General features: G+C 35.4%; 1 protein-coding gene across 9 annotated transcripts in view; it reads left to right on the plus strand.

Moving 5' to 3' along the window:
- The window catches only part of Tusc3 (tumor suppressor candidate 3), a 326,107-nt gene that overhangs the window by 90,074 nt on the left and 208,826 nt on the right, over nt 1-27,207 (plus strand). For all 9 annotated transcript variants that reach the window (XR_006847592.2, XR_006847593.2, XM_058573132.1 and 6 more), the window contains exons 3-5: nt 9,745-9,862; nt 22,927-23,067; nt 25,346-25,486. Coding sequence is in view for 7 of the 9 variants with exons in the window: in XM_058573132.1 (XP_058429115.1) it covers nt 9,745-9,862; nt 22,927-23,067; nt 25,346-25,486 (400 nt within the window). In the remaining 2 variants the exon portion in view is untranslated. The remainder of the gene's footprint in view (nt 1-9,744; nt 9,863-22,926; nt 23,068-25,345; nt 25,487-27,207) is intronic.

A 27,207-nucleotide genomic window follows, 5' to 3' on the forward strand; every position in this document is an offset into this window, starting at 1 on the left:
GGAGCGGAACCGCCACCCGTGCCCGCAGGGTGAGCAGACCAGTGATCAACCTGCAGATCAGGCCCAGGGGTCCGCAGGCGTGGTAGGAGGGGCAGGGCAGATCCGCCGCCCGCGCCTTCAAGGTAGGCAGACCTACAGAAGACCGGCGGATCAGGCCCAGGAGCCTGCCGGCGGGGTACAAACACCACCCTAATTGGAGTAGTGACAGAGCAGAGTCGCCTCCCTTGCCAGGAACAGACCCAGCATCCTGCAGGCGGGGTAGTCACGACACCCCAATTGGAGTAGGGGCAAAGCAGAGCCTCCACCCGTGCCCGAAAGGTGGGCAGATCTGCGACCGACCAGCGGGACAGGCCCAGTGGCCTGCTGGTACGACAGACACGTCACCCCAACTGGAGTAGGGGCAGAACAGAGCCGCCACCAGCTCTCAGAACAGGCCCAGTGACCTGCCGGCGTGGTAGCCACGACACCCCAATTGGAATAAGGAGAGAGCAGAGCCGCCGACCGCACCTGCAGGAAAGATACGCAAGCAGTATGAAAAGACAAGGAAAGAAAGGACCACAAGCAATGCAGGTCAACGCAACTTTAGAAGAGGTAACAGCTGCAGCAGATGGAATGTCAGATAAAGAATTCAGGATATACATGCTTCAGATGATCTGGAGTATCAAGGAAGACATTAAACAGCAAAATCAGACAATGAAAGATCACTTCGACAACGAATTACGCAAACAAATCCAGGAAGCAAAGGATCAACTATACAGGGAGATAGAGGTTATAAAAAACAAGCAATCAGAAATCCTAGAAATGCAGGAAGCAATAAACCAACTTAAAAACTCAATGGAGAATACTACCAACAGAGTAGAACACTTAGAAGATAGAACATCAGACAATGAAGACAAAGTATTTCAACTGGAAAAGAACATAGACAGCTCAGCAAGACTGTTAAGAAACCATGAGCAGAACATCCAAGAAATATGGGATAACATTAAGAGACCAAACTTAAGAGTCATTGGGATACAGGAAGGTACAGAGCTCCAAACCAAAGGAATGAGCAGTCTATTCAATGAAATAATACGAGAAAACTTCCCAGACTTGAAGAATGAGACAGAATCCCAAATCCTAGAAGCCTACAGGACGCCGAATGTGCAAAATCATAAGAGATCCACACCTAGACACATTATAATGAAGATGCCCAACATACAGAATAAGGAGAGAATTTTAAAAGCTACAAGAGAAAGGAAGCAGATTACATTTAGGGGCAAGCCAATCAGGATAACAGCTGATCTTTCAACACAGACTCTGAAAGCTAGAAGATCCTGGAATAACATATTTCAAACACTGAAAGATAATGGGTTCCAACCAAGAATTGTGTATCCAGCGAAATTAAGCTTCAGGATGGAAGATGAAATTAAAACCTTCCACGATAAACAAAAGTTTAAAGAATTCGCAGCTAGAAAACCATCTCTTCAAAACATCCTAGCCAAAGTATTACAGGAAGAGGAAATGGAAAATAACAATGAAAACCAACAGTGGGAGGTAGGACAGTAAAGGGGGGGGGGAAACAATCAAAGAGGAAAACAAACAATGTTTAGTAACAGAAATAAACAAATATGGCTGCAAGAACAACCCATATCTCAATAATAACCCTAAATGTTAATGGCTTAAACTCACCAATTAAGAGACACAGGCTAGTAGAATGGATCACAAAACAAGACCCAACAATATGCTGCCTACAGGAGACGCATTTGATAGGAAAAGACATACATAGGCTGAAGGTGAAAGGTTGGGAAAAATCATATCACTCATATGGACTTCGGAAACAAGCAGGCGTGTCCATACTCATATCAAATAAAATAGATTTCAAGCCAAAGTTAATCAAAAGAGATAAAGAGGGACACTACATACTGCCTAAGGGAACCATACACCAACAAGACATAACAATCATAAATATTTATGCCCCAAACAATGGTGAAGCTATGTTCGTCAAACAAACTCTTCTCAAGTTCAAGAGTCTAATAGACCACCACACCATAATCATGGGAGACTTCAACACACCTCTCTCGCCACTGGACAGATCTTCCAAACAAAAGTTGAATAAGGAAACTATAGAACTCAATAACACTATTAATAACCTAGACCTAATTGACATATATAGAGTATACCACCCAACATCAAGCAGTTACACTTTTTTCTCAGCAGCACATGGATCCTTCTCAAAAATAGATCATATATTATGTCACAGGGCAACTCTTAGACAATATAAAGGAGTAGAGATATTATCATGCATCTTATCTGATCATAATGGAATGAAACTGAAAATCAACGATAAAAGAAGGAAGGAAAAAGCATACATCAATTGGAGAATGAACAATAGGTTACTGAATGATCAATGGGTTATAGAAGACATCAAGGAGGAAATTAAAAAATTCTTAGAGATAAATGAAAACACAGACACAACATATTGGAATCTATGGGACACATTGAAAGCAGTTCTAAGAGGAAAATTCATTGCTTGGAGTTCATTCCTTAAAAAAAGAAAAAACCAACAAATAAATGATCTCATACTTCATCTCAAAATCCTAGAAAAAGAAGAGCAAAACAACAGCAAAAGAAGTAGAAGGCAAGAAATAATTAAAATCAGAGCTGAAATTAATGAAATCGAAACAAAAGAAACAATTGAAAAAATTGACAAAACTAAAAGTTGGTTCTTTGAAAAAATAAACAAAATCGACAGACCCTTAGCGATGCTAGTGAAGAGAAGAAGAGAGAGAACTCAAATTACTAGCATACGGGATGAAAAAGGCAATATCACAACAGACACTTCAGAAATACAGAAGATAATCAAAAACTATTTTGAATCCTTATACTCCAATAAATTAGAAGATAGTGAAGGCATAGATAAATTTCTTAAGTCATATGATCTGCCCAGATTGAGTCAGGAGGATATAGAAAACCTAAACAGACCAATATCAATTGAGGAGATAGAAGAAACCATCAAAAGACTACCAACTAAGAAAAGCCCAGGTCCCGATGGGTATACAGCAGAATTTTACAAAACCTTTAAAGAAGAACTAATACCAATACTTTTCAAGCTACTTCAGGAAATAGAAAAGGAGGGAGAACTTCCAAATTCATTCTATGAGGCCAACATCGCCCTGATACCTAAACCAGACAAAGACACTTCAAAGAAAGAAAACTACAGACCAATATCTCTAATGAACCTAGATGCAAAAATCCTCAATAAAATTCTGGCGAATCGGATACAAAAACATATCAAAAAAATTGTACACCATGATCAAGTAGGATTCATCCCTGGGATGCAAGGCTGGTTCAATATACGGAAATCAATAAATGTTATTCACCACATCAATAGACTTAAAAATAAGAACCATATGATCATCTCGATAGATGCGGAAAAAGCATTTGACAAAGTACAGCATCCCTTTATGTTCAAAACTCTAGAAAAACTAGGGATAACAGGAACATACCTCAATATTGTAAAAGCAATCTATGCTAAGCCTCAGGCTAGCATTATTCTGAATGGAGAAAAACTGAAGGCATTCCCTCTAAAATCTGGAACAAGACAGGGATGCCCTCTCTCTCCACTTCTCTTCAACATAGTTCTCGAAACACTGGCCAGAGCAATTAGACAGACGAAAGAAATTAAAGGCATAAAAATAGGAAAAGAAGAAATTAAATTATCACTATTTGCAGATGATATGATTCTATATCTAGCAGACCCAAAAGGCTCTACAAAGAAACTATTAGAGCTAATAAATGAATTCAGCAAAGTGGCAGGATTTAAAATCAACACGCATAAATCAAAGGCATTCCTGTATATCAGCGACAAATCCTCTGAAATGGAAATGAGGACAACCACTCCATTCAAAATATCTTCAAAAAAAATAAAATACTTGGGAATCAACCTAACAAAAGAGGTGAAAGACTTATACAATGAAAACTACAGAACCCTAAAGAGAGAAATAGAAGAAGATCTTAGAAGATGGAAAAATATACCCTGTTCATGGATAGGCAGAACTAACATCATCAAAATGGCGATATTACCAAAAGTTCTCTATAGGTTTAATGCAATGCCAATCAAAATCCCAATGGCATTTCTTGTAGAAATAGAGAAAGCAATCATGAAATTCATATGGAAAAATAAAAGACCCAGAATAGCAAAAACAATGCTAAGCAAGAAGTGTGAATCAGGCGGTATAGCGATACCAGACTTCAAACTATACTACAGAGCAATAGTAACAAAAACAGCATGGTACTGGTACCAAAACAGGCGTGTGGACCAATGGTACAGAATAGAGGACACAGAAACCAATCCACAAAACTACAACTATCTTATATTTGATAAAGGGGCTAAAAGCATGCAATGGAGGAAGGATAGCATCTTCAACAAATGGTGCTGGGAAAACTGGAAATCCATATGCAACAAAATGAAACTGAATCCCTTTCTCTCGCCATGCACAAAAGTGAATTCAAAATGGATCAAGGAACTTGATATCAAATCAGAGACGCGCCGTCTGATAGAAGAAAAAGTTGGCTACGATCTACAGTCGGTGGGGTCGGGCTCCAAATTCCTCAATAGGACACCCATAGCACAAAAGTTAATAACTAGAATCAACAAATGGGACTTACTCAAACTAAGAAGTTTTTTCTCAGCAAAAGAAACAATAAGAGAGGTAAATAGGGAGCCTACATCCTGGGAACAAATCTTTACTCCTCACACTTCAGATAGAGCCCTAATATCCAGAGTATACAAAGAACTCAAAAAATTAGACAATAAGAGAACAAACAACCCAATCAACAAATGGGCCAAGGACCTGAACAGACACTTCACAGAGGAGGACATACAGTCAATCAACAAGTACATGAAAAAATGCTCAACATCTCTAGCTGTCAGAGAAATGCAAATCAAAACCACCCTAAGATACCATCTCACTCCAGTAAGATTGGCAGCCATTAGGAAGTCAAACAACAACAAGTGCTGGCGAGGATGTGGGGAAAAGGGTACACTTGTACATTGCTGGTGGGACTGCAGATTGGTGCAGCCAATTTGGAAAGCAGTATGGAGATTTCTTGGAAAGCTGGGAATGGAGCCACCATTTGACCCAGCTATTCCCCTTCTTGGTCTATTCCCTAAAGACCTAAAAAGAGCATGCTACAGGGACACTGCTACATCGATGTTCATAGCAGCACAGTTCACAATAGCAAGACTGTGGAACCAACCTAGATGCCCTTCAATAGACGAATGGATAAAAAAAATGTGGCATTTATACACAATGGAGTATTACTCTGCATTAAAAAATGACAAAATCATAGAATTTACAGGGAAATGGATGGCATTAGAGCAGATTATGCTAAGTGAAGCTAGCCAATCCCTAAAAAACAAATGCCAAATGTCTTCTTTGATATAAGGAAAGTAACTAAGAACAGAGTAGGGACGAAGAACAGGAGAAGAAGATTAACATTTAACAGGGATGAGAGGTGGGAGGGAAAGGGAGAGAGAAGGTAAATTGCACGGTAATGGAAGGAGACCCTCAGGGTTATACAGTGGAGGGGGTAGAGAGAGAGGAGGGGAGGGGAGGGGAGAGGTGGGGAGGGGGGAGGGTGGATGATGGGAAAGGCAGCGGAGCACAACAGACACTAGTATGGCAATTTGTAAATCAATGGATGTGTAACTGATGTGAATCTGCAATCTGTGTATGGGGTGAAGGTGGGAGTTCATAACCCACTAGAATCAAAGTGTGGAATATGATATGTCAAGAAATTTGTAATGTTTTGAACAACCCACAATAAAAAATTAAAAAAAAAAAAAAAAAAAATAGGAGGTTATATTTATGTCCTACTTTTCTGTAGGACAGTTGTGTATGACACCTGCCCCAAACAAAAGAGAGCATTCAGAATAATTAATTGTTTTCTTCACCGATTGATGGAAATTATGCTCCATTTTAATTTGCCTCTTTTCTTGACCTTGCCTCTTATGTTCATTGTTTTCTTCTTTTCCTTTTGTGGTAGCAAATATGTCTTTCTTAATATAGTAAATATTACAGCAATTTCTGATTTTAATTATTGTCTAGCACCTATTCTCTTCATCTACATGTACAATTAAATTCCTATTCAAATTTGTAGTGACTACTTCATAGCTTCAGAATTAGATTGCAGCTTTTTTACACATTTTCTACCTTTCCTATCTCACCACATTTTTACTTGCTTTTTCATCCCCTCTGGTAATGTTTCTCTCATTTTCTCATGTTTTCTCACTTTTTCATTATACTGCCTTTTCTCTTGATTATATCTTAATGTAATTTCCTAAACAAATGTGCAGGAAGTAAACTTTAGATCCCTACATTTCAACATGTTTATTTCAAATTTGATTGTGTCATTGTAGAATTTTAAATGGAAAATATTCCCTCAGAACTCTGAAGAACTTGGTTTTATCTGTCAGAGTCTAATATTGTAAGTGACCAAACATCCACTTTTACTGTTTGCCAGTTATGAACATTTTTTCTGTGAAAACCTTTAAAATCTTCTGTTAATCCAGTGTTTTGAAATATCACAATGTTTCTCGATGTTGGTCTTTTTTCATTCCTCTTATTCAAAACCTGGGAAATCATTCTAATTTTAAGGAGTAGTCTCTTTTAATTATATCTAAAATCATCATCTGTTTCTTTTTTCCTCCCAAATAATGTCTTAAAAAGCTTTTTTGTTGATTGGTAAAAATTCTTGTATATTTTGGGATGTACTAGAGGGTATTTTGTTATATTTTTCTTATCAGTTTATAATACTTAGATTGCCTATCATCTCAAACATTTATCATTCTTTCATGATAAAATTCAAAATTCTTTCCTCTAGCTATTTAGGACTATGTGATACATTACTATTAGCTATAATCATAATTCACAATAGAAAACCAACATTCATAGCTCTTATCTAGCTATAAATGAAAATTATTAAACAGTTTCTCCATATACCCCAGTCTCACCCTCTGCCCTCTGATAATAATTATTCTGCTAACAATTTATGTCAGTTTACCTTTTTTATATTCTTCATATGAGTGAAATCATATTTGGTCCTTGTTTCTGTGTGCTTGCCTAATGCTCAACATTACTAATCTCCAGTTGTATTCATACATAAATGACAGGACTGTGTCCTTTTGATGACTGACTAGTACTCCATTGTGTGTATCTACTGTATTTTCTTTACTCATTGATGAATGGTTGATTTTATATCCTGGCTATTTTGAATAGTGCTGTAATACATATGGGAGAACAGGTATCTATTTGATATTTCATTGCCTTTGAATAAAAATTCATGAATGGGATAGCTGCATCACACAATAGTTGTGTTTCTTTTCTTTTCTTTCTTTCTTTCTTTTTTTTTAAGGCTTTAGTTTGCATTAGTTTTTTCATAGTGGCTTTACTAACTTATATTTCTACCAACAATGTCTAAGAGTACCTCTTTCCCCATGTCCTCGACAGCACTTGTTTTATCTTTTTGATTATAGCCATATCTTGGGTGAGATATCTCAGGATGTGGTTTGGATTTCGTTCCTATATCCCTAATGATGTGGAGGACTTTTGTCTGTATCTTTTGAGCTACTCTACTCAGTTTATTTGCCCACTTTTAAGCTGGACTATTTGCTTTTTTTTTTATTGCTGTTGAGTTCCTTATATAGTCTAGATATTAATGCTTTGTCAGATAGTGTGCAGATATTTTTTCCCATTCTGTAGGTTGTGTCTTACTGTGTCGATTATTTCCTGTACTGCCTAGAAGCTTTTTAGTTCTGCATAACCTCATTTGTCTATTTTTTTTTGTTGTTGTTGTTATTATTTATGCATTTAGACTTGTTTTGAGGTGGTTTATTGGATTATAGTTCCAGGTTACTTTCTTCCCTCTTCCACTTATATTCTACCTCTGTCTTTTTTGTTCTATGAATTTTTAAAAACTATCTTCTAATGTTCATATTTAATTTGAGCTATCTCTTTTACTTTGTTTCTTATATTCCTTTTCTTCCTTCATTTTTTTCATCTTTCTTTCTTTTTGGGGTGAATACTGTTGGTTGGACAAGTATGTGTACCATGTGCCCTGAGCATCCTGCACATTTTTCCTGGGTATGCCACGAAAGGCTTGGCTGCTCTTTTGCCTGTGCAGTTTCTCAGGGTTTTGTGTATAGCGATAAGCTTTGAGGAGTTAGATGTCTCAGACAACTAAAGCACAGAGCACAGGCTTGTTAACAGTCCTCCAAACTTAGTATTTCTCTCCTGTAACACAAGCGACTATAAGTGTAGGCATCCATGAGGGGCCTTTGTGTTACTCTGAGATTGGGGGCAGTGAGAACTAATGCAAACAAAAATTAAGTAATAAACTCTTTTTTCTTTTCTCTCTCTCTCTTTCCTTCTTTCTTTCTTGTCTGTCTCCGACTCAACAGTATTATTTCACAAGAATTTATGCTTGTCTTTTACTTTTTCTAAGTCTATCAGCATTTTCTTTTTAGTGTTTTGACCTATGGAATCTGCTTTTGTTCGGGGAATTTGTTTTAAAATTATGTGAGGTTTTCCTCTCATATCTGATGATTTTTTTTTTATAGTCTAGTCATTAAACAATAGAAAGGCTGACACTGGGATTGGGGAGGGCAAAAGTTTGTGTGTACTATTTATACAAATAGTAGAAGTTTAATTATAAGACCCTTATTTTCAGATCATTTTTTTATCTCTAGACTCTGCTGCTTATGAATCTAGTGTTTTTCCTCATTTCTTACTGTTCTGTAATTGCCTCTTAGATTGTAGCTTTCTCTATCAAATCTGTCCACTAGTTATTTTCTAATATTTCTTTAAATTTCTTATCTGCTGCTAGTTTCAGTCTGTTTGGGACTTTACCTTTGTATTTCTTACATTTTGGGGGAAGCGGACGAGAGAAACAGTTGAGAATAGTTAACTATATAGAAGAAGCATTCTTTTTTTTTAAACTTCTTGCTTCTGGTTTCTCTTATGTTCTTTCCGCAATGCCATTTCTCTGTTTCTCCTTCCCCTAGATCTAGTAGGAAATATCATCATCTGGAAAATCGGCAAATGTTCAATAAAAATAGGTTCAATACAGGAATTAATATTATCTTAGAAAAAGGTTTGTGGCAGCTGGTTTAGTACTCAGAGAAATTGGTGCTTAATTTTAGGTTTATTAAAAGCATTTTTACATAAATACATAAAGGTGAAGTATACCTGTATTTATAGCTTTAAAACTTTACATTTTCTTAGGATTTTTGTTGTTCTGTTAAACTCAAATGAAAATATTTTAAAAAATTGCTGTGTGCCTTTTACTAAAAATTATTGGAAAATTTCATATATATGTATAGCAAATGCCACAGAATGTTTTTATTCCCTTGAACAAATGTTGGTAAATTTTAAAAGAGCATGTCAAACTTTTGGCCCAGCAGTTTTTGTTGCAACTATTCACCTTTACCTTACAGCGTAGCCCTAAGAAATACTTAAATCAGTCAGTATGACTGCACTGCAATATAACTATTAATGGGCAGCAAAATTTGAGTTGTATGTAATTTCATCTCATAAAATATGTTCTTATTTATTTTTATAAACATTATCTTGTAGACCATACTTGTATTATTAGCTTGCAGTTCATACCAGAACTTGTCAGTTCTTGCCCTAGATTACTTGTCCTATTAGAGACTTTTTTATTTGAATATTGATATGTTTTCTATTTGCTCCATTACCTTTTTAGGCAAGCTAATGAAGAATACCAGATATTGGCTAACTCCTGGCGCTATTCATCTGCTTTTTGTAACAAACTGTTTTTCAGTATGGTGGACTATGATGAAGGAACAGATGTTTTTCAACAGGTAAAAAAAAAGTTGTATTTCATTTTGGTAATACATAGTATAGTGGGTTATAGTTGATACATTTTTGCTTGCCAAATAAAACTATATTTCATTAAGTTAATAAATATAATAAGTATTAAAATAAAATATATGATTTGATTAAAGTTATAGTTAATATTATCTCTATCATTTTAGTTTCAGCCATTGTGGGTAAACACATTTTGAAGTTTGTATTGTAGAGCAAATGTGTTTTTATCAGCATACAGTGGCAGTTTACATGCATTAATATTATTTTTTTATTTAATTATATGTGGTCTAGGTAATATTTTGCACAAATTTATGATACTTTGTATAAAACCTAATAGAAGTTTTACTTAACCTTAATTTCTCCATTGTGGTAAATATAAATATTTTTAATATAAATTGTTATTTATTTAAAAGTGTTTTCTCTCTGTTATGGACTGAATTTTATCCCATTCCAAATTCATATGGTAAAGCCATAAATCACAACATGACTATATTTGGAGGTAAGGTGATTAAGGAGGTAATTGACGTTAAAGGAGACCATTAGGGTAAGCTGCTAATCCAATAGGACTGATGTTCTCATAACAGAGGATACATCAGGAGTGAATGTTTGCAGAAAAAAAGACCACTTCATAGCAATAAGGTTGCTTTCTAGCAAAGCTAGCAAAGGAAGGTTCATCAGAAACCAAACCTTGCCAGCACATTGATTTTGTACTTCCAGTCTCCATAAATGTAAGAAAACAAACTTCTGTTTTTTTAAGCATCTTAATCTGTTATGGCAGCAAAGTAGAAGAATGTAACTTCCTTTACAGTCTTCTCTATAAACAAAGTATTGGATTTGGTATACAGATACTAGTTGCCATTGATGTTGTCAAGTTGTGTTGTTGTCTTTGCTAATGCTGAGTGCTTATGTTTCTGCTTCTGTCTGAGTGCTTCGGATTATGGCTTTTGTTCAGGCGGTTTAAGCACTTAGACCTTTTTGCCCACCCAGGGACATCACTTGCAGGTTGCTCGCAACTAAAACACTCAGGGGTCACTCCAGGGGAACTGGGCTAATTGGGCTGCTCAAAATACCACACAAGAGACAGAAATACATTTATCTTTGGGGGTGCTGTGACAGCTCCTCTGACCTTAAGGGTCCCTTGGCACAGAAAGAGAAGAGACCATGTGCTGGCCCCTTTTATGGAGGAGAAGCTATTCAAATGAGGCAAGAGGTCAGTTTTCAAGGGGCTGAGTCTAGCTTCATGATGTCTGCTGTCAGCAGGTTGACTGACATATAGACAGGCCACACCCAAGGGCTGTGTAAGAGAAGGGGACACACAAAAGGTGATTCCATGGAACATTCTATCCGAAACAGGGCAAGAAGTAATGTTGCAAAGGAACAGGTGAGTGTAGCTCGATCCATGGGGCTGTAGGAAGGCACGCCTATGCAGGAGACATAGTGGCTGGAACCCTAGAAGATCCAGGCTATCTAGCAGCCTGATCACACCACTCAGCAGGGGAGATGGACCCAGTCACATGCTAGTCAGCATCCCTCCCACATCAGATATATTCTTTTCATTTGGCTTCACAGTGACCAATGAGAGAGAGATTACGTCTCCATTTCACAGATGAGGAAATTAATGTATAAAGAGATAGTTACTTTTTCAAAGTTAGAATGCCAGTGTAATTTGTACCTAGAATTTGAATTCATCTGCTAGCACTCAAGTCTCTAGCTCTTAATCAGCTATTTTTCTCAGTTAATAATTTGTATCGAATCTGACTACTAGAGCCAAGGCTTCCAGTCCAAATGTCTACTCGTTGTAGGCTATTCTGGTCTCTTGTTTTTCCAGAGGAATTTTATGACTGCTTTTTCTATTTATATGAAGAATGTCATTGGAATTTTGATTGGAATTGCATTAAATTGATATAGTGCTTTTGGTAGTATGGTTATTTTGACAATATTAATTCTGCCTATCTAAGAACAAGGGAGATTTTTCTCTCTTCTAAGGTCTTTTTAAATTTCTTTCTTTAGTGTTCTATAGTTTTCATCATAGGGGTCTTTCACCTCTTTCATTAAGTTGATTCTCAAGTATTTTATTTGATTTTTTTGAGACTACTGTAAATGGGTTAGTTTTACTAGTTTCTCTTTCAGAGGATTTGTCACTGATGTACAGAAATGCTTTTGATTTATAGGTGTTGATTTTATATCCTGCTACTTTGCCGAATGCACTTATAAGTTCTAGAAGTTTTCTGGTGGAATTTTTTGGATCCTCTAGATATTGAATCCTGTCATTGGCAAATAGTGATAGTTTGAGTTCTTCTTTTCCTATCCACATCTCTTTAATTTCTATTTTCTGTCTAATTGCTCTGGCTAGAGTTTCAAGAATTATGTTAAAATGGAAGAGGTGAAAGAGGGCATCCTTGTCTTGTTCTAGTTTTTAGAGGGAATGCTTTCAATTTTTCTTCATTTAGAGTGATATTGCCCTTGGACATAGCATAGATAGCTTTTATAATGTTGAGATATGTTCCTGTTATCCCTAGTTTTTCTAGTGTTTTGAACATGAAGGGGTGTTGTATTTTGTTGAGTGTTTTTTCTGTATCTATTGAGATGATCATATGATTCTTTTATGTCTATTGACACAATGAATTACATTTATTGAGTTCCATATGTTGGACCATCCTTGCACCCTTGGGATGAATGCTACTTGATCGTGGTATGCTATCTTTTATATGTTTTTGTATTTGATTTCCTAGAATTTTATTGAGAATTTTTGCATCTGTGTTCATTAGAGATATTGGTCTGAAGTTTTCTTTCTTTGATATGTTCTCTTTCTGGTTTTGGAGTCAGGATGATATTGGCCTCATAGAATGAGTTTGGAAGTATTCCCTCTTTTTCTGTTTCATGAAATAATTTGAGAAGTGTTGGTATTTATTCTTTGAATGTCTTGTAGAACTCATCTGTGTATTCATCCGGTCCTATGCTTTTCTTGGTTGATAGGTTTCTGATGACATCTTCTATTTTATTGCTTGAAATTGATCTGTTTAACTTGTGCATATCATCCTGATTCAGTTTGGGGAAATCATATGACTCTAGAGATTTTTCAGTGCCTTTGATAGTTTCTATTTTATTGGAGTACAAATTTTCAAAATAATTTCTAATTTATATTCTGTATTTCTGTAGTGTCCATCGTGATATTTCCTTTGTCATCATGGATGTTAGTAATTTAAATTTTCTCTTTCCTTCTCTTTGTTAGTATAGCTAAGGGTTTATCAATTTTATTTATTTTTTGTAATAACCAACTTTTTCTTTTTTTTAATTTTTTCTTTTGTTTCAATTTCATTGATTTAAGCTCTGATTTTAATTATGTCCTGTCTTCTACTGCTTTTGGCCTTGGTTTATTCTTTGTCTTCTTGGGCTTTGAGATGTAATGTTAGGTCACTTATTTGTTGACTTTTTCTTCTTTTAAGGAACAAATTCCATGCAATGAGTTTTCCTGTTAGTACTGCCTTAGTAGTTTCCCAGAGATTTTGATATGTTGTGTCAGTGTTCTTATTTACCTCTAAGAATTTTTAAATCTCCTCCTTGATGTCTTTCGCAACCCCTTGTTCATTCAATAGCATATTATTTATTGTCCAGGTGTTGGAGTAGTTTCTGTTTTTTATATTATCATTGATTTCTAATTTCATTCCATTACGATCTGACAGAATACAGGGTAGTATCTCTACTTTTTTGTATTTGCTAAGAGTTGCTTTGTGACATAATATATGGTCTGTTTTAGAGACGGATCCATGTGCTGCTGAGAAGAAAGTGTATTCATTTGTTGATGGATGAAATACTCTATTCTATATGTCTGTTAAGTTATTGATTGTATTACTGAGTTCTGTAGTTTTTTTTGTTTAGCTTTTGTTTGGAAGATCTATCCAGTGGTGAAAGAGGTAAGTTAAAGTCACCCAGAATTATTGTGTTTTGGCCTATTTGATTTTTGAACTTGAGAAGAGTTTGTTTGATGAATGTAGATGCTCCATTGTTTGGGGCATATATATATATATATTTATAATTATTACTTTTGTTGATGTATGGTTCCTTTAAGCCATATGAAATGTTCTTATTTATCCCTTTTGATTAACTTTGGCTTGAAGCCTACTTTATTTGATTTGAGGATAAAAACCCCTGCTTGTTTCTGCAGTCCATGTGAGTGGTATATTTTTTCCCAACCTTTCTCCTTCAGTCTGTGGATGTCTTTTCCAATGAGATAAGTCTCTTGCAGGCAGCATATTATTGGGTCTTTTTTTTCCATCTAATCTGCCAGTCTGTCTCTCTTGATTGGTAAATTTATGCCATTAACATTCAGGGTTATTATTGAGACATGATTTGTATTCCTGGTTGTATTTATTTATTTTTGGTATTTAACTTGATATTTCCTTTAGCATAATACCTCCCTTTGCTGATTTTTATTGTTTTTTGTTTACTCCTTATGGAATATTTTGCCAAGGATGTTCTGTACTACAGGCTTTCTAGTTGTAAATCCTTTTAACTTTTGTTTATCATGGCAAGTTTTTATTTTGTCATCAAATCTAAAGCTTAATTTTGCTGGATATAAGATTCTTGATTGGCATCCATTTTCTTTCAGATCTTGGTATATGTTGTTCCAGGACCTTCTAGCTTTCAGGGTCTGGGTTGAAAAATCTGCAGATATCCTAATTGTTTTCCCCCTATATGTAATCTGATTCCTTCCTCTTGTGGTTTTAAATTCTCTCCTTATTCTGTATGCTAGGCATTTAAATTACAATGTGCCTTGGTGTGGATCTGTTATGATTTTGTACATTTGGAGTCCTGTAAGCCTCTTGTATTTGATTTTCCAATTCATTCTTCATGTTTGACAAATTTTCTGATATTATTTCATTGAATAGATTGTTCATTTTTTTGGTTTGGTTTATGCCTCCCTCTATCCCAGTAACTCTTAAATTTGGTCTTTTTATGTTATCCCATATATCTTGAATGCTGTACTTATGGTTTCTTACCATCTTTAGTATTTATCTTACCATCTTTTTTGCTGGGAATGATTGAAAAGTCATTTTATTATCACTTTTGGAACCCTTTTTTTCCACTTAGGCCCCACCCCCCCCCTTTTTTTTTTAAAGCAGATTTTTTTTTTTTTAAGAGAGAGAGAATTTTAATATATTTTTTTTTTTTAGTTCTCTGCGGACACAACATCTTTGTTTGTGTGTGGTGCTGAGGATTGAACCCGGGCCCGCACGCATGCCAGGCGAGCACGCTACCGCTTGAGCCACATCCCCAACCCCCCAGCCCCTTTTATCAGTGCCACACCCACAGTCATTCTAGGTTGTCAAGTGACTGCCAACTGTCACTCCAGTCAAGCCACACCCCTCCTCACCCCCTCCACACAGTACCCACCTTCTAGCTAATAAGGAGTACTTCTGGCTTATGCTCACACCCACATACTTTCTTAGACTGGGTCAGGGATGGGCCAAAGCCCCACCCCCCAATGCACCAGTGCCCTGGCGTAGACAAGTGCCATAGTCAGCTGCCCTAGTACTACTGAGGTGGCACAAGGATTCCTAAATTTGGAGGGGCTTGGACAAAGGCGTGGAGGGGATGAGGAGGTGAGGGCAAAGACAGTTTCAGTTGAACAGGTGCCAGTGCTCAACAGTGGAGAGGCTACCCCACTTCTAGGGTCCCCTTTATCATGCATATGGTCAACATTCTTTTCAAGATATATTATATATTTTGTCTTCATTGTCTGAGGTCCTGTCTTCCAAGTGACCTAATATGTTGGTGGTGCTTTCTATTGAGTTTCTAATTTGGTTTATTGTTTCTTTCATTTTAAGGATTTCTTTTTTTTTTTTTTCTTCAGAACCTCTATCTCCTTATTGAAGTAATCTTTTGCTTTCTGTATTTGTGTAGCTGTTTATCAAAATGATCTTTTGCCTCCTGTATTTGCTTTCTTATATCACCCTATAATTCACAGGACATTTTAATTATGTACATGCGGAACTCCTTTTTCGCCATTTCTTCTGCTGTGTTGGCCATGGATTCTAGTAATGTAGTATCCTGGTTTGTTTGGGGCACTTTCTTCCCTTGTTTCTTCATGTGGTTTGTATGTCTTCCCTTCTAGCACTGACAGTTTTTACCCTATAGGCTTATAGTGTCCCTGCAGGGTTCCAATACCTCTCCTTTAAGGGGGAGAACAATATTAACATCCCAATACAAACAAAAAACCAAATAGCCTTAAACCAAATAGCTGGTATTATGACATATACGTTTTTTTCACAATATACAGAAATGGTGAGTTCAGTTATTATCTATAATATAAACAGTAGGTTTGCAAAAAAGTCTACAGTTTCTGATAGTATACAAAGAACCAGGGGTGAGGTGTAGCATGAGATGTTGAGTAGGTAGGAGTAAGGATATAGAGTTATTATATATTAGGAAGCAAGAAAGAGGAATCCAAAGAAGTTGGTTAGTAACAGGAGAAGAGAGAGAAAGTGATTTTGGGTTGACAAGTAAGTGGGAAGACAATAGAGAGACTCTGTACAACAAACATTAAGTATTATGAAAAATTAAAAAAAATATATATATAAATAGATAAAAGAATATACAACACAACTGTAATATACTATTCAGACATCCCAGTCTTCAGTAGCCTAATTCATGAAAAGTACTTGGTTTTACAGATTTGGGGAATGTGAGGGTGAGAGGAGAGAGAGAGGGAAAAAAAAGAGAAAAAAAATCTGGACAGAATATAAAAGATTGTTTTTGTTGCAAGCCAGTATCTTTCTTGCTTCTCTTCTCATCCAATAGGTTGGGTTGTCTATTGTTTGCTGGTATCTCCACCCTCAGGATGGTGAAGGTTATTAGGGTGGGAGGGTTGGTCTTTCTTGCAGGGTAGAACTCCTGTAGGTGGGGTTTAGCTGACTCCTTTGGGGTCCTCTTATGTGATGTGGGCACCTGGTCTTATCTCCTTATATTGCCTGTAGACTTCACAATTCCTTGTCTCTAATTTGGTCTCTAAATTGTATCTCACTCATCCCTTCCCTTTCTACTTCCCAATCAGGAAACTCTCTCTCCCAAGGTCTATGGGCTGTGCTCTGTCTATGGGAGCTGTACATCTGTCACCAAGAGCTGTTTTGTATTGTGTAGTTCTGGACCAGGTTTTGTAGCTATGGATGGCCTTTTGGCTGTAAGCACTGTACCGGGTTATCGGCTGCAGGGGAGAGTGGGGAGTTGTGGATTATAGGTACCTTCATTTTGTTTCCAAGCCCCATCCGGTGTCTTGTGTTATGAGTTGTCCCAACTAAAGATGGTGACAAAGGTGTCCCAAGATGGAGGCGGCTACTTTTGGTGCTGGGGTATTGGGTCTGGTGGGGCCTGGTGGTGGTGTTGGGCAGAATGTTCAGAGATACTGCTCTGTGGCTTACAGTGTTGTGGCTGGCGGCTGACTGCAGACTCTGTGTAGTGTCCTCAGGTGCAGGCTACTGCATGTAGGGGACTCCCACAGTGGTTGCAGTATCCCAAGATGGAAGCGACCTGGGCAAGCCCCACGTTAGTAGATGGGGGTCCACACAGGCATGGTGGCCAGAGGTCCAATGCATGGGCAGCTGTCGAGAGTCCTCTAATATCTTGCAGAGGAACAGTCTTCCCACTACTTGAATCCCAGGTCACAGAGCAACACAGAATGCAGCCTCCCTCTAGCCCATCATCTTTGATCCTCCCAGAATTCTTAATAGAGATCTGCATTGTCTTTTCCGAAACTTAGCCCCTGGCAGAGCAATAAGGGTTTTCATTTTAAATGTGGAAATCCACAAAGTTTTAGAAGTTAATGATTTTTATGAGGAACTTTATTCTGCAAAAGTGGGGAAATATGTACTTTGTTCCACTTGAGAACTACTAAGGGAAAATATAATGCTTATATTTTCTTTCCCAGTGAGTCATGTTTTGTTTTGATGTTCCTTTAAATCAGTGTTTTAAAGTACTGTCAGCAATAATTTGGTATCTCAAGATAAAACTAATAAGTACAGAAACTTTTAATTCCTAGCTTATTCGGGAGACCTTCTCAGAGTTACTTCAGTTATGTGTAATTTACATAGGAATGGCTGAGGCTAAGTATTGGATGGCCAGTGGGTTAATGAATATAGTGTGTTAGAAGCAGCTATTAAACAGATATATGTTGTGCTTTGTTTAGTGCGCCCTTGAAGAATTTCTTTGAATTACATGACTAAAAAAACCTAAAATATTAACCTCTAGTATGGATTTTTCTGATTGTTATAAGAGAAGGCATATGAAAGACTTCCTCCCTTTTAATATTATACTTAGATGTTGAGTGTAGCTCTGTCTTGTGTATTCATTGAAAAAAATGCAAGTGAACAACTTCTAGAGTGGGAGAAAAACAGGAAAGAAAGGAACTAGTAACTCCATGCTTTTTTCAGTTTAAGCAAAGTTACTAAATGCCCATATGTGCGAAGTTCCCTGCAGGAAAATGGACTAAGATAGACTCTTGATGTAGAGTATTTATGTGTGTAGACATGTATATTTGTGTATATGTGTGTATGACACTTCTCATATATATGTGATGTGTCTGTTATATGATGTTATCTTTTATAATCTATCTCATGTTTGCAGCATATTGTAGGGACTTTTTATAATTTACTGTTACAATGAACTAGCTTAAAATTTTTATAAAAAGTTATTTTGAAAAAAATTGTGGGCAATTTACAATTTTTATCCAAAGGAGATTGTTCGAAAAGCATCATCATAGAGTGGCATTGAACTATGCATGCCTGTAATCCCTGTGATTTAGAAGGCTGAGGCAGAAGGATCGAAAGTTGAAAGTCATCCTCCATTTCCCTGCAAATTCCATGATTTTGTCATTTTTTAGTGCTGCGTAATGCTCCATGGTGTATAAATGCCACATTTTTTTTATCCATTCATCTATCGAAGGGCATCTGGGTTGGTTCCACAGTCTAGCAATTGTGAATTGTGCTGCTGTGAACATCGATGTGGCAGTATCCCTGTAGTACGCTCTTTTAAGGTCTTCAGGGAATAGTCCGAGAAGGGCTGTCAAATGGTGGTTCCATTCCCAGCTTTCCCAGAAATCTCCATACTGCTTTGCAAATTGGCCGCACCAGTTTGCAGTCCCACCAGCAATGTACAAGAGTACCCTTTTCGCCACATCCTCTCCAGCACTTGTTGTTGTTTGACTTCATAATGGCTGCCAATCTTACTGGAGTGAGATGGTATCTTAGGGTGGTTTTGATTTGCATTTCTCTGACTGCTAGAGATGGTGAGCATTTTTTCATGTACTTGTTGATTGATTGTATGTCCTCCTCTGAGAAGTGTCTGTTCAGGTCCTTCGCCCATTTGTTGACTGGGTTATTTGTTCTCTTATTGTCTAATTTTTTGAGTTCTTTGTATACTCTGGATATTAGGGCTCTATCTGAAGTGTGAGGAGTAAACTAAAAATGACAAAATCATGGAATTTGCAGGGAAATGGATGGCACTAGAGCAGATTATGCATAGTGAAGCTAGCCAATCCCTAAAAAACAAATACCAAATGTCTTCTTTGATATAATGAGAGCAACTAAGAACAGAGGAGGGAGGAAGAGCAGGAAGAAAAGATTAACATTAAACAGAGACATGAGGTGGGAGGGAAAGGGAGAGAAAAGGGAAATTGCATGGTAATGGAGGGAGACCCTCATTGTTATACAAAATTACATATAAGAGGTTGTGAGGGGAATGGGAAAATAAACAAGGAGAGAAATGAATTACAGTAGATGGGGTAGAGAGAGAAGATGGGAGGGGAGGGAGGGGGGATGGTAGAGGATAGGAAAGGTAGCAGAATACAACAGTTACTAATAGGCTCTAGTGCCATCCATTTCCCTGCAAATTCTATGATTTTGTCATTTTTTAGTGCTGCGTAATACTCCATGGTGTATTATGCTTAGTGAAGCTAGCCAATCCCTAAAAAACAAATACCAAATGTCTTCTTTGATATAATGAGAGCAACTAAGAACAGAGCAGGGAGGAAGAGCAGGAAGAAAAGATTAACATTAAACAGATACATGAGGTGGGATGGAAAGGGAGAGAAAAGGGAAATTGCATGGTAATGGAGGGAGACCCTCATTGTTATACAAAATTACATATAAGAGGTTGTGAGGGGAATGGGAAAATAAACAAGGAGAGATATGAATTACAGTGGATGGGGTAGAGAGAGAAGATGGGAGGGGAGGGAGGGGGGATGGTAGAGGATAGGAAAGGTAGCAGAATACAACAGTTACTAATAGGGCATTATGTAAAAATGTGGATGTGTAACCGATGTGATTCTGCAATCTGTATTTGGGGTAAAATTGGGAGTTCATAACCAACTTGAATCTAATGTATGAAATATGATATGTCAAGAGCTTTATAATGTTTTGAACAACCAATAAAAAAAAATTAAAAAAAAAGAAGTAATTTAGAAGATTTTATGTTGACAATCATATTACAATATAGTGTATGTCATAAAAATATTGTATACATTTTAAAATTTTCAATTCAGCATTATTATTGCTGTATACAACTGTTTTTTAATTTCTATATGACAAATAAAAACTTCATGGTCTTTGTAAAAAAAAAAAAAACAACAGTTACTAATAGGGCATTATGTAAAAATGTGGATGTGTAACAGATGTGATTCTGCAATCTGTATTTGGGGTAAAATTGGGAGTTCATAACCAACTTGAATCTAATGCATGAAATATGATATGTCAAGAGCTTTGTAATGTTTTGAACAACTAATAAAAAATAAATAAAATAAACAAAAAAAAAGAAAGTCAGCCTCAGCAACTTCGTGAGGCCCTAAGCAACTCAGTGAGACCCAGTCTCTAAATAAAACTGTAAAATAGGGCTGGGAATGTGGGTCAGTAGTCGAGTGTCCCTGTGCTCAATCTGGTACCAACAACAACAACAAAAAAAAAAAACAAAAACAAAAAACAAAACAAAAAAAGGAAGAGAGAGAGTTAGAAAACCTGAGTCTGCATCAAACTGAACCTCTTTATAGCTGGCTGTGTGACCTTTGTAAATTGTGTGATCCTTTCTTTAAGCCCCTCTCTTCTAATCTTTAAGAGGCAAAATAATAGTGCCTTTCTCTTATGACTTTTGGGAAGATTAAAATGAAATGCTAATATATGTAGATGTTTAATTCTCTGCCTGGTGTATAAATGTGTATTCAATCATACTGGCGTGGCAGTCTTCCTTCTCCCCAAATTACATTATTATTATTATTGTTATTTTGCAGAAGTTTAGTTAAATCTAAATTCTGTAGAATAAATGAAAAGTTGTATGGTACAGGAATGAAGAGCAAGAAGAGAAACCATTCCAAAAAAATAAAATAAAATAAACTGTGTATCCCTTTGGAAAAAATAATTCCTTAAATGTTTTCTTATTCTGTGCTACTGCAACAGAATATTATGAGTTTATAATGAACAGAAATGTATATAAATGTTCTATGTAAAGGTGCCAGAATCTCTCAAGGGCCTTCTTATTATGTCATCACATGGTGAAAGACAGATAAGACAAGAGTAGTCAGCTTTCCTTTTTATAAACCTCTAATCTCACTCAGAAAGGTAGAGTTTCGTGATCTAGTCATCTCTCAAGGATCCCACCTCTTCCTATAATAGTAGCAATTTTTTTTTTTTTGGTACTGGGGAATTAATTAAACCCAGGGGCTTTTTACTACTTAGCTACATCCCCAGTACTTTTGATATTTTATTTTGACACAGGGTCTTGCTAAGTTGCTGAGGTTGGCATCAAATTTGCAATCATCTTCTTCAATTCCCTGGAGTTTCTGGAATTACAGGTGTGTGCCACATACCTGGCCCAAATATTATTATTTACTGGTGGTATTTATAAAGTACTAATGCAGATAACATGGAGGTAAATAATGAGAATTTGATTGAATTGGTAATATTAAAAATGAGAAATATTTGGAATAGGTTTCTTTCAAGTATTCAACTCTTTTGTAGTGAGCTGACTAAAGCTGTATAAATTGGAAGTTATTTAAATATGACAGCTACAGTCAGAGTTTGTTTATAGGGCACAAGCTGTTTTAGTCCTGACTGTAAACTTTGTTGCTCTTGTTAGCTAAACTTTTACTGTATCTTTATCTTGATGTCAATTCTTAATTTAATGGTGTAATGGATGTGAATTGATTTGATTTTGATTTCATTCCGATTATTAGGGAATGATGAACTATGTTTAACTGTTGGCCTTCCATTTTAAGAGTTTTTAAAAATAATTTCTGGGCAACAGAATGTTAATCTGTGTATACTTGTGTAGTTTGCTCCTCGATATAAATTAATCTAATACATATTTTTAGACTTCATATCATTAAAAAGTATTATAATTACTATAGGATAGTGTTCTGCTTAGTATGCTTTTCAAATGGAAATGACCCATGGAAAACATTCCGGTGATATAACCATTTTAGACATTTGAATTAATAGACATGTTGAACGGAAAAAAGACTATATTGTGGGTTTCTTTTGTAATCTCTGGTAATTTTAAGTTATTTAGACAAAATATATCAATTTCTATTGCTTAATAATCATTACTACAAAACAGATTTTCAGTTTTATAGGAAATTAAATCTACTTATAATGTGTTTGAAATTAATTTCATAATATGTATATTTTTGCCAAATTTCAATAGTTGGTTAAGAAGCAAAATGATCTCTATACGTTGTAAATCACAATATTTCTGTTACTTTCAGTACCTTTTTCTTTACCTTAATTACAAAATTCTAGAAAGATGAAGAATGAAATGACTGTAAAAATGTAGAGGATGCAGTTGAGGATATTAATAATGTATATTAAATGTGAGAGTTCAGAGAAGTTAGTCAAATTCACCATTTTTTTCATTCAATAGTGCATTGGGATGCATAAAAACAAAAATTAAGCTCTCAAAAGCCATTTGGATTTTTAAATAAAGTCTATTTCCAAAATTCAGGCAAAAAGTATAAAATGTTAGATCTACAATAGATAATGTTAGGGTGATATTTAGTGTTTTTTATCATGTTTTACAGCTCAACATGAACTCTGCTCCTACATTTATGCATTTTCCTCCAAAAGGCAGACCCAAGAGAGCTGATACTTTTGACCTTCAAAGAATTGGATTTGCAGCTGAACAGCTAGCAAAGTGGATTGCTGACAGAACAGACGTTCATGTATGCTTTCATTCCCCACATTGTAATAATAGACTTATTAGCTTGTTTTATTAGAGTATTTTAATAAGTCCATAGGATTTTAAAATTTGCATATGGATATTTGTTCTAGCATAGAGAAAACTATGTCTGATATCTAATGAATGATAAGCTGAACTTCGATTAGGTGAATTCAGATGGTTTTTAGAACAATGGTTGGTTGATATTTTAAAAACCGTTAATAAGTTCATGAGTTAGACCCAAGCTAATTGGAGAGGGGTGAAAATGCATTGAAAGTGGTTTAATAATATTAGCAATTAAAGAAATTTAATTAAAAACCAAGTGATAAAATTTTTTATCTTTTGTGCAAATAGGAATAGAATTTAGAACCATATGAAAAAAATACCTACTTATGTGTACTGCTGTTACAACTGTAAATTGATGTAACTATTTTAACAGTATATGTTATAAATCTGTCTTTTTTAATTTAACTTAATTCTACTTCTAGGAATTTAACTTAAGAATGTAATTAGGAATGATTCAGATTCTTAGTCATAGAAAATTTTTAACAGCTTTCATTTTAGTGGAAAAAATGGAAATAAATCAAATGTCTAAAAAATAAGAGACTCAATAAATGTGCTATGACATAGCCAAAAAATGATTTGCAAGAATATTTCTCATAGGATCAAACTCACGGTCTGCCAAGTGAGAAAATAATTTTGAAAGTATTTATAGTATGATCTAGAATTTTTTAAGAGCATAAATGTAAATATCGGTTGAAATAGACTGATTATTGTGAAAGGAGATGATGTTAATGATAACATCTAGGACTTAGAGCTATTTTTTTCCCTAATAATGTCATTATTTTCTGCATTGAACAAATTTAACCAGTTACTTTAAAAGTGCATTTATACTCAAAGTAATACAGAAACATTCATTTTTACCAGTAGGTCTGTATACATTTAATCTAAGATAGTTGTCTCTCATGTGGACCAATTGGACAAATTGTGTTCACAGTGGTATCATAATTTTATTTGAGCTGCTACTGTCCATATTAGAATTATTGAATCCTATTGTGTAGTTCCAATTAGAATGTTATACCTTTTATAACATTTTCCCACCTTTCAAGATCTATTCTAGAATAAGTCATTTCATTTAGTTATCTTTCTTATCTTGCTTTAATCTGGAATATTTCTATAGCCTGCTGGCTATCCTTTAGACACATTGACACTTGGAAAAATGGAATTTTTATCCTACTTTTTACAAAGAATGATTTCTCATTTGATCTACCTAATGTTTAGTCATATAGGATTCTGCTTATGCTTTCTTAGCCACCATATTATGTAGGTCATGTTTTTTTTTTTTTTTTTAATTATCTCCTGTATTTGTCCTATAAATTGTGAGGGGATATTATCTTCATGCTGTAATCACTCCAAGGTCAGGTACTAAGCAATTGGAGACCTCCTGCAGCCCAAAGCCTTTGGAAGTTATCCGAATCATATTTTCTGTCACATATCACTTCTGGTATCTTTTTCATGTGGTGTGTGATGCCTGTTGTTTCTTGAACTTGTGAGTACAATCAAGTTGTTTTTATCTTGAACTTTTCCACCTGCATCTGACTAATCATATCACAAAAGAATACAAAACATATTATTTCCCCCTGTGGTTTGTAATTTATTGCTATTATTAATTAATTTGGTTCTAAATTATATCAGAGTTCACTAGTGGGAGTCCTTCATGGTGACTCCTGTGTTCTGTGACATGCCTCATCATGTTAAATACTTTCTTATTTTCTGACCTAACAGTTAATTCCAGACTCTTCTTGTATCTGCCCATTTACTCAACCTAACTTCAAAAGCCATCTCTCCAAAGATCCTTCGTTCTTTTTAGGAAGGAAAAGTTACTATAATCAAGAACTATATGTACTTTACAAATCATGAGTTCCTATCAGTTGTATCTATTTCTATTAAATAGCCTTTATACTTTAAAAGACAACATCAAGAGTGAGTAGACAGCCCACAGAATAGGGGAAATATTTTGCAAATCATTTTTCTGATTTATATTTAGTAATATATAATAAGGTTCTAAAATGCAATAAGGAAAAGACAAAACCCATTTAAAAGTGAGCCAAGTATCTGAATAAACATTTCCATATGGAGATTATACAAAAGGACAATAAACCCATGGAAAGATGCTGAACTTTGTCATTCCTTAGGGAAACCAATCAAAAATCCAATGGGGGGAAAAAAAAAAACTTGATTATTTCTCTTTCACTTTTAAAATTTTCATTTCATTTTTGCAGATTCGTGTTTTCAGACCACCGAACTACTCTGGTACCATTGCTTTGGCCCTGCTGGTGTCACTTGTTGGTGGTTTGCTCTATTTAAGAAGGAACAACTTGGAGTTCATCTATAATAAAACTGGTTGGGCCATGGTATCTTTGGTATGTGATTCACACTGTCTCTTTTTCATCTATTTCTTTGCATAATAGTTAAGTTTTATAATATTAGCAAAATTAGCCAGATTATTAATATAATGGATTCAAGTATGAATGAGAAGAATTCATTTTTTATGACTGTGATGATATAGTATAAGTTCATTGTCAGTTTAATCTACACTATCTTCCTTCCACTTTTCACTATTAAAATGCAATGTTCCTAAGCACTTGGCACATTTCAAGTGCTAAATAACGCATATTGAACATATTTAGAAAATCAGTAAGAATTGATAATGATAGCTTGAAGTAATTTGCAAACTGAAGCAATTTGCAAATGTATTCATTTTTTTCCAACTACTATTTCTACTGTTTGCCTGATGTTTCTTAGGTAGTGGGGTTACTAGATAAAACACAGATCTGCCTATAATGAATTCATTTTGAGGATACAAACAAATCAATAGACAAATACAGATAAGGTTATTCCTGCTCTAATGGAGGGTAAGCAGGTAGAACTATAGGAATACAGAGAAAGAGTACTTACTCTAGAGTAAAGGGTATCCCAGAGTATGAGAGGAGCTAAATTTTAAAAAGTAATGAAATTCTGAAATTCTTAAGGTCAAGTAATCAGTGATAAGGATTATGGACTATTCAGAGGACTATATTTCTGTGTGGCTAGAGCAATGATGACAAAGCAAGAAGCAGTAAGAGATGATGCTGGGGAAAAAAGAAGGCAGTTCTTGATCACAATGCTAAGACGTATGGGTTTTATCCCACAGGCAATGGGAATCCATTAAAATACTCCTGAGACAAATATCATGATTAAGTTTGTTAAAGTGATCACTGTAGTACATTTCATTTAAAGCAGTGGATTGATTTGGCAGATGGAATACTAGTTAAGATAATTTTGGAAGAACCATATGAACATGCTCCTTTCTGAATTTCTACAGAAGTATTTTTCTTCCTGATTCTTATGATCATGCTAAATTTCTTTAAATAATTAGCTAATAAAATAAAACATAAATATTATATAAGTAAAATGGATTCAGATACTGATAGGTCTGGTGCTTACTAGTTATATTAATTAAGACGTTGGTGTTAAAACATAAATATCACAAAATTCATATTATACATATGGGCTTAAACTATTCCTGGAAAATAAATAAAACAATTTCCTGATGTAGAGGGGATTATTATTATTATTATTATTTTAATGTAACTATTTTGAAAGACATGAGAGTAAAGCAAAAAATAGTAACATTAATAAATTGATGGGTTTATGTGTGTGTGTGTGTGTGTGTGTTTTACTTTAAGTGGAATAGTATCAAATTAGTTGGGATGAGTTTAAGATACATAAATATTGTAATCTCCAGATGAACAACTGAAAATTAGCAAAGAGATATAGCTAGCAGGTAATAGAAGGATTAAAATATAAAACTAAAACTTACCTATAATTACAGAAGAAAAGAGGAAAAACACAAGAATAAAAAACAAATGAAGCAAGCTGGGTGTAGTGAGCATGTCTGTAATCCCAGCTACTTTATTCCGTTTACTGGGAAGGCTGAGGAAGGAGGATCATAAATTTGAGTCCAACCTAGGCAAATTAGAAAGACTTGCCTCAAAAAAATAAAAGAAGTTGTGGCTGGGGAGGTAGCTTAGTGGTAGAGCGTTTGGCTAGCATGTGCAAGGCCCTGGGTTCAATCCCTAATACTACAAGAAACAAACTCGTC

This window comes from Marmota monax, unplaced genomic scaffold, assembly GCF_021218885.2.
Source record: "Marmota monax isolate L192 unplaced genomic scaffold, Marmota_monax_Labrador192_F-V1.1 WCK01_AAM20220418_F8-fsc00197, whole genome shotgun sequence".
Lineage (NCBI taxonomy): Eukaryota > Metazoa > Chordata > Mammalia > Rodentia > Sciuridae > Marmota > Marmota monax.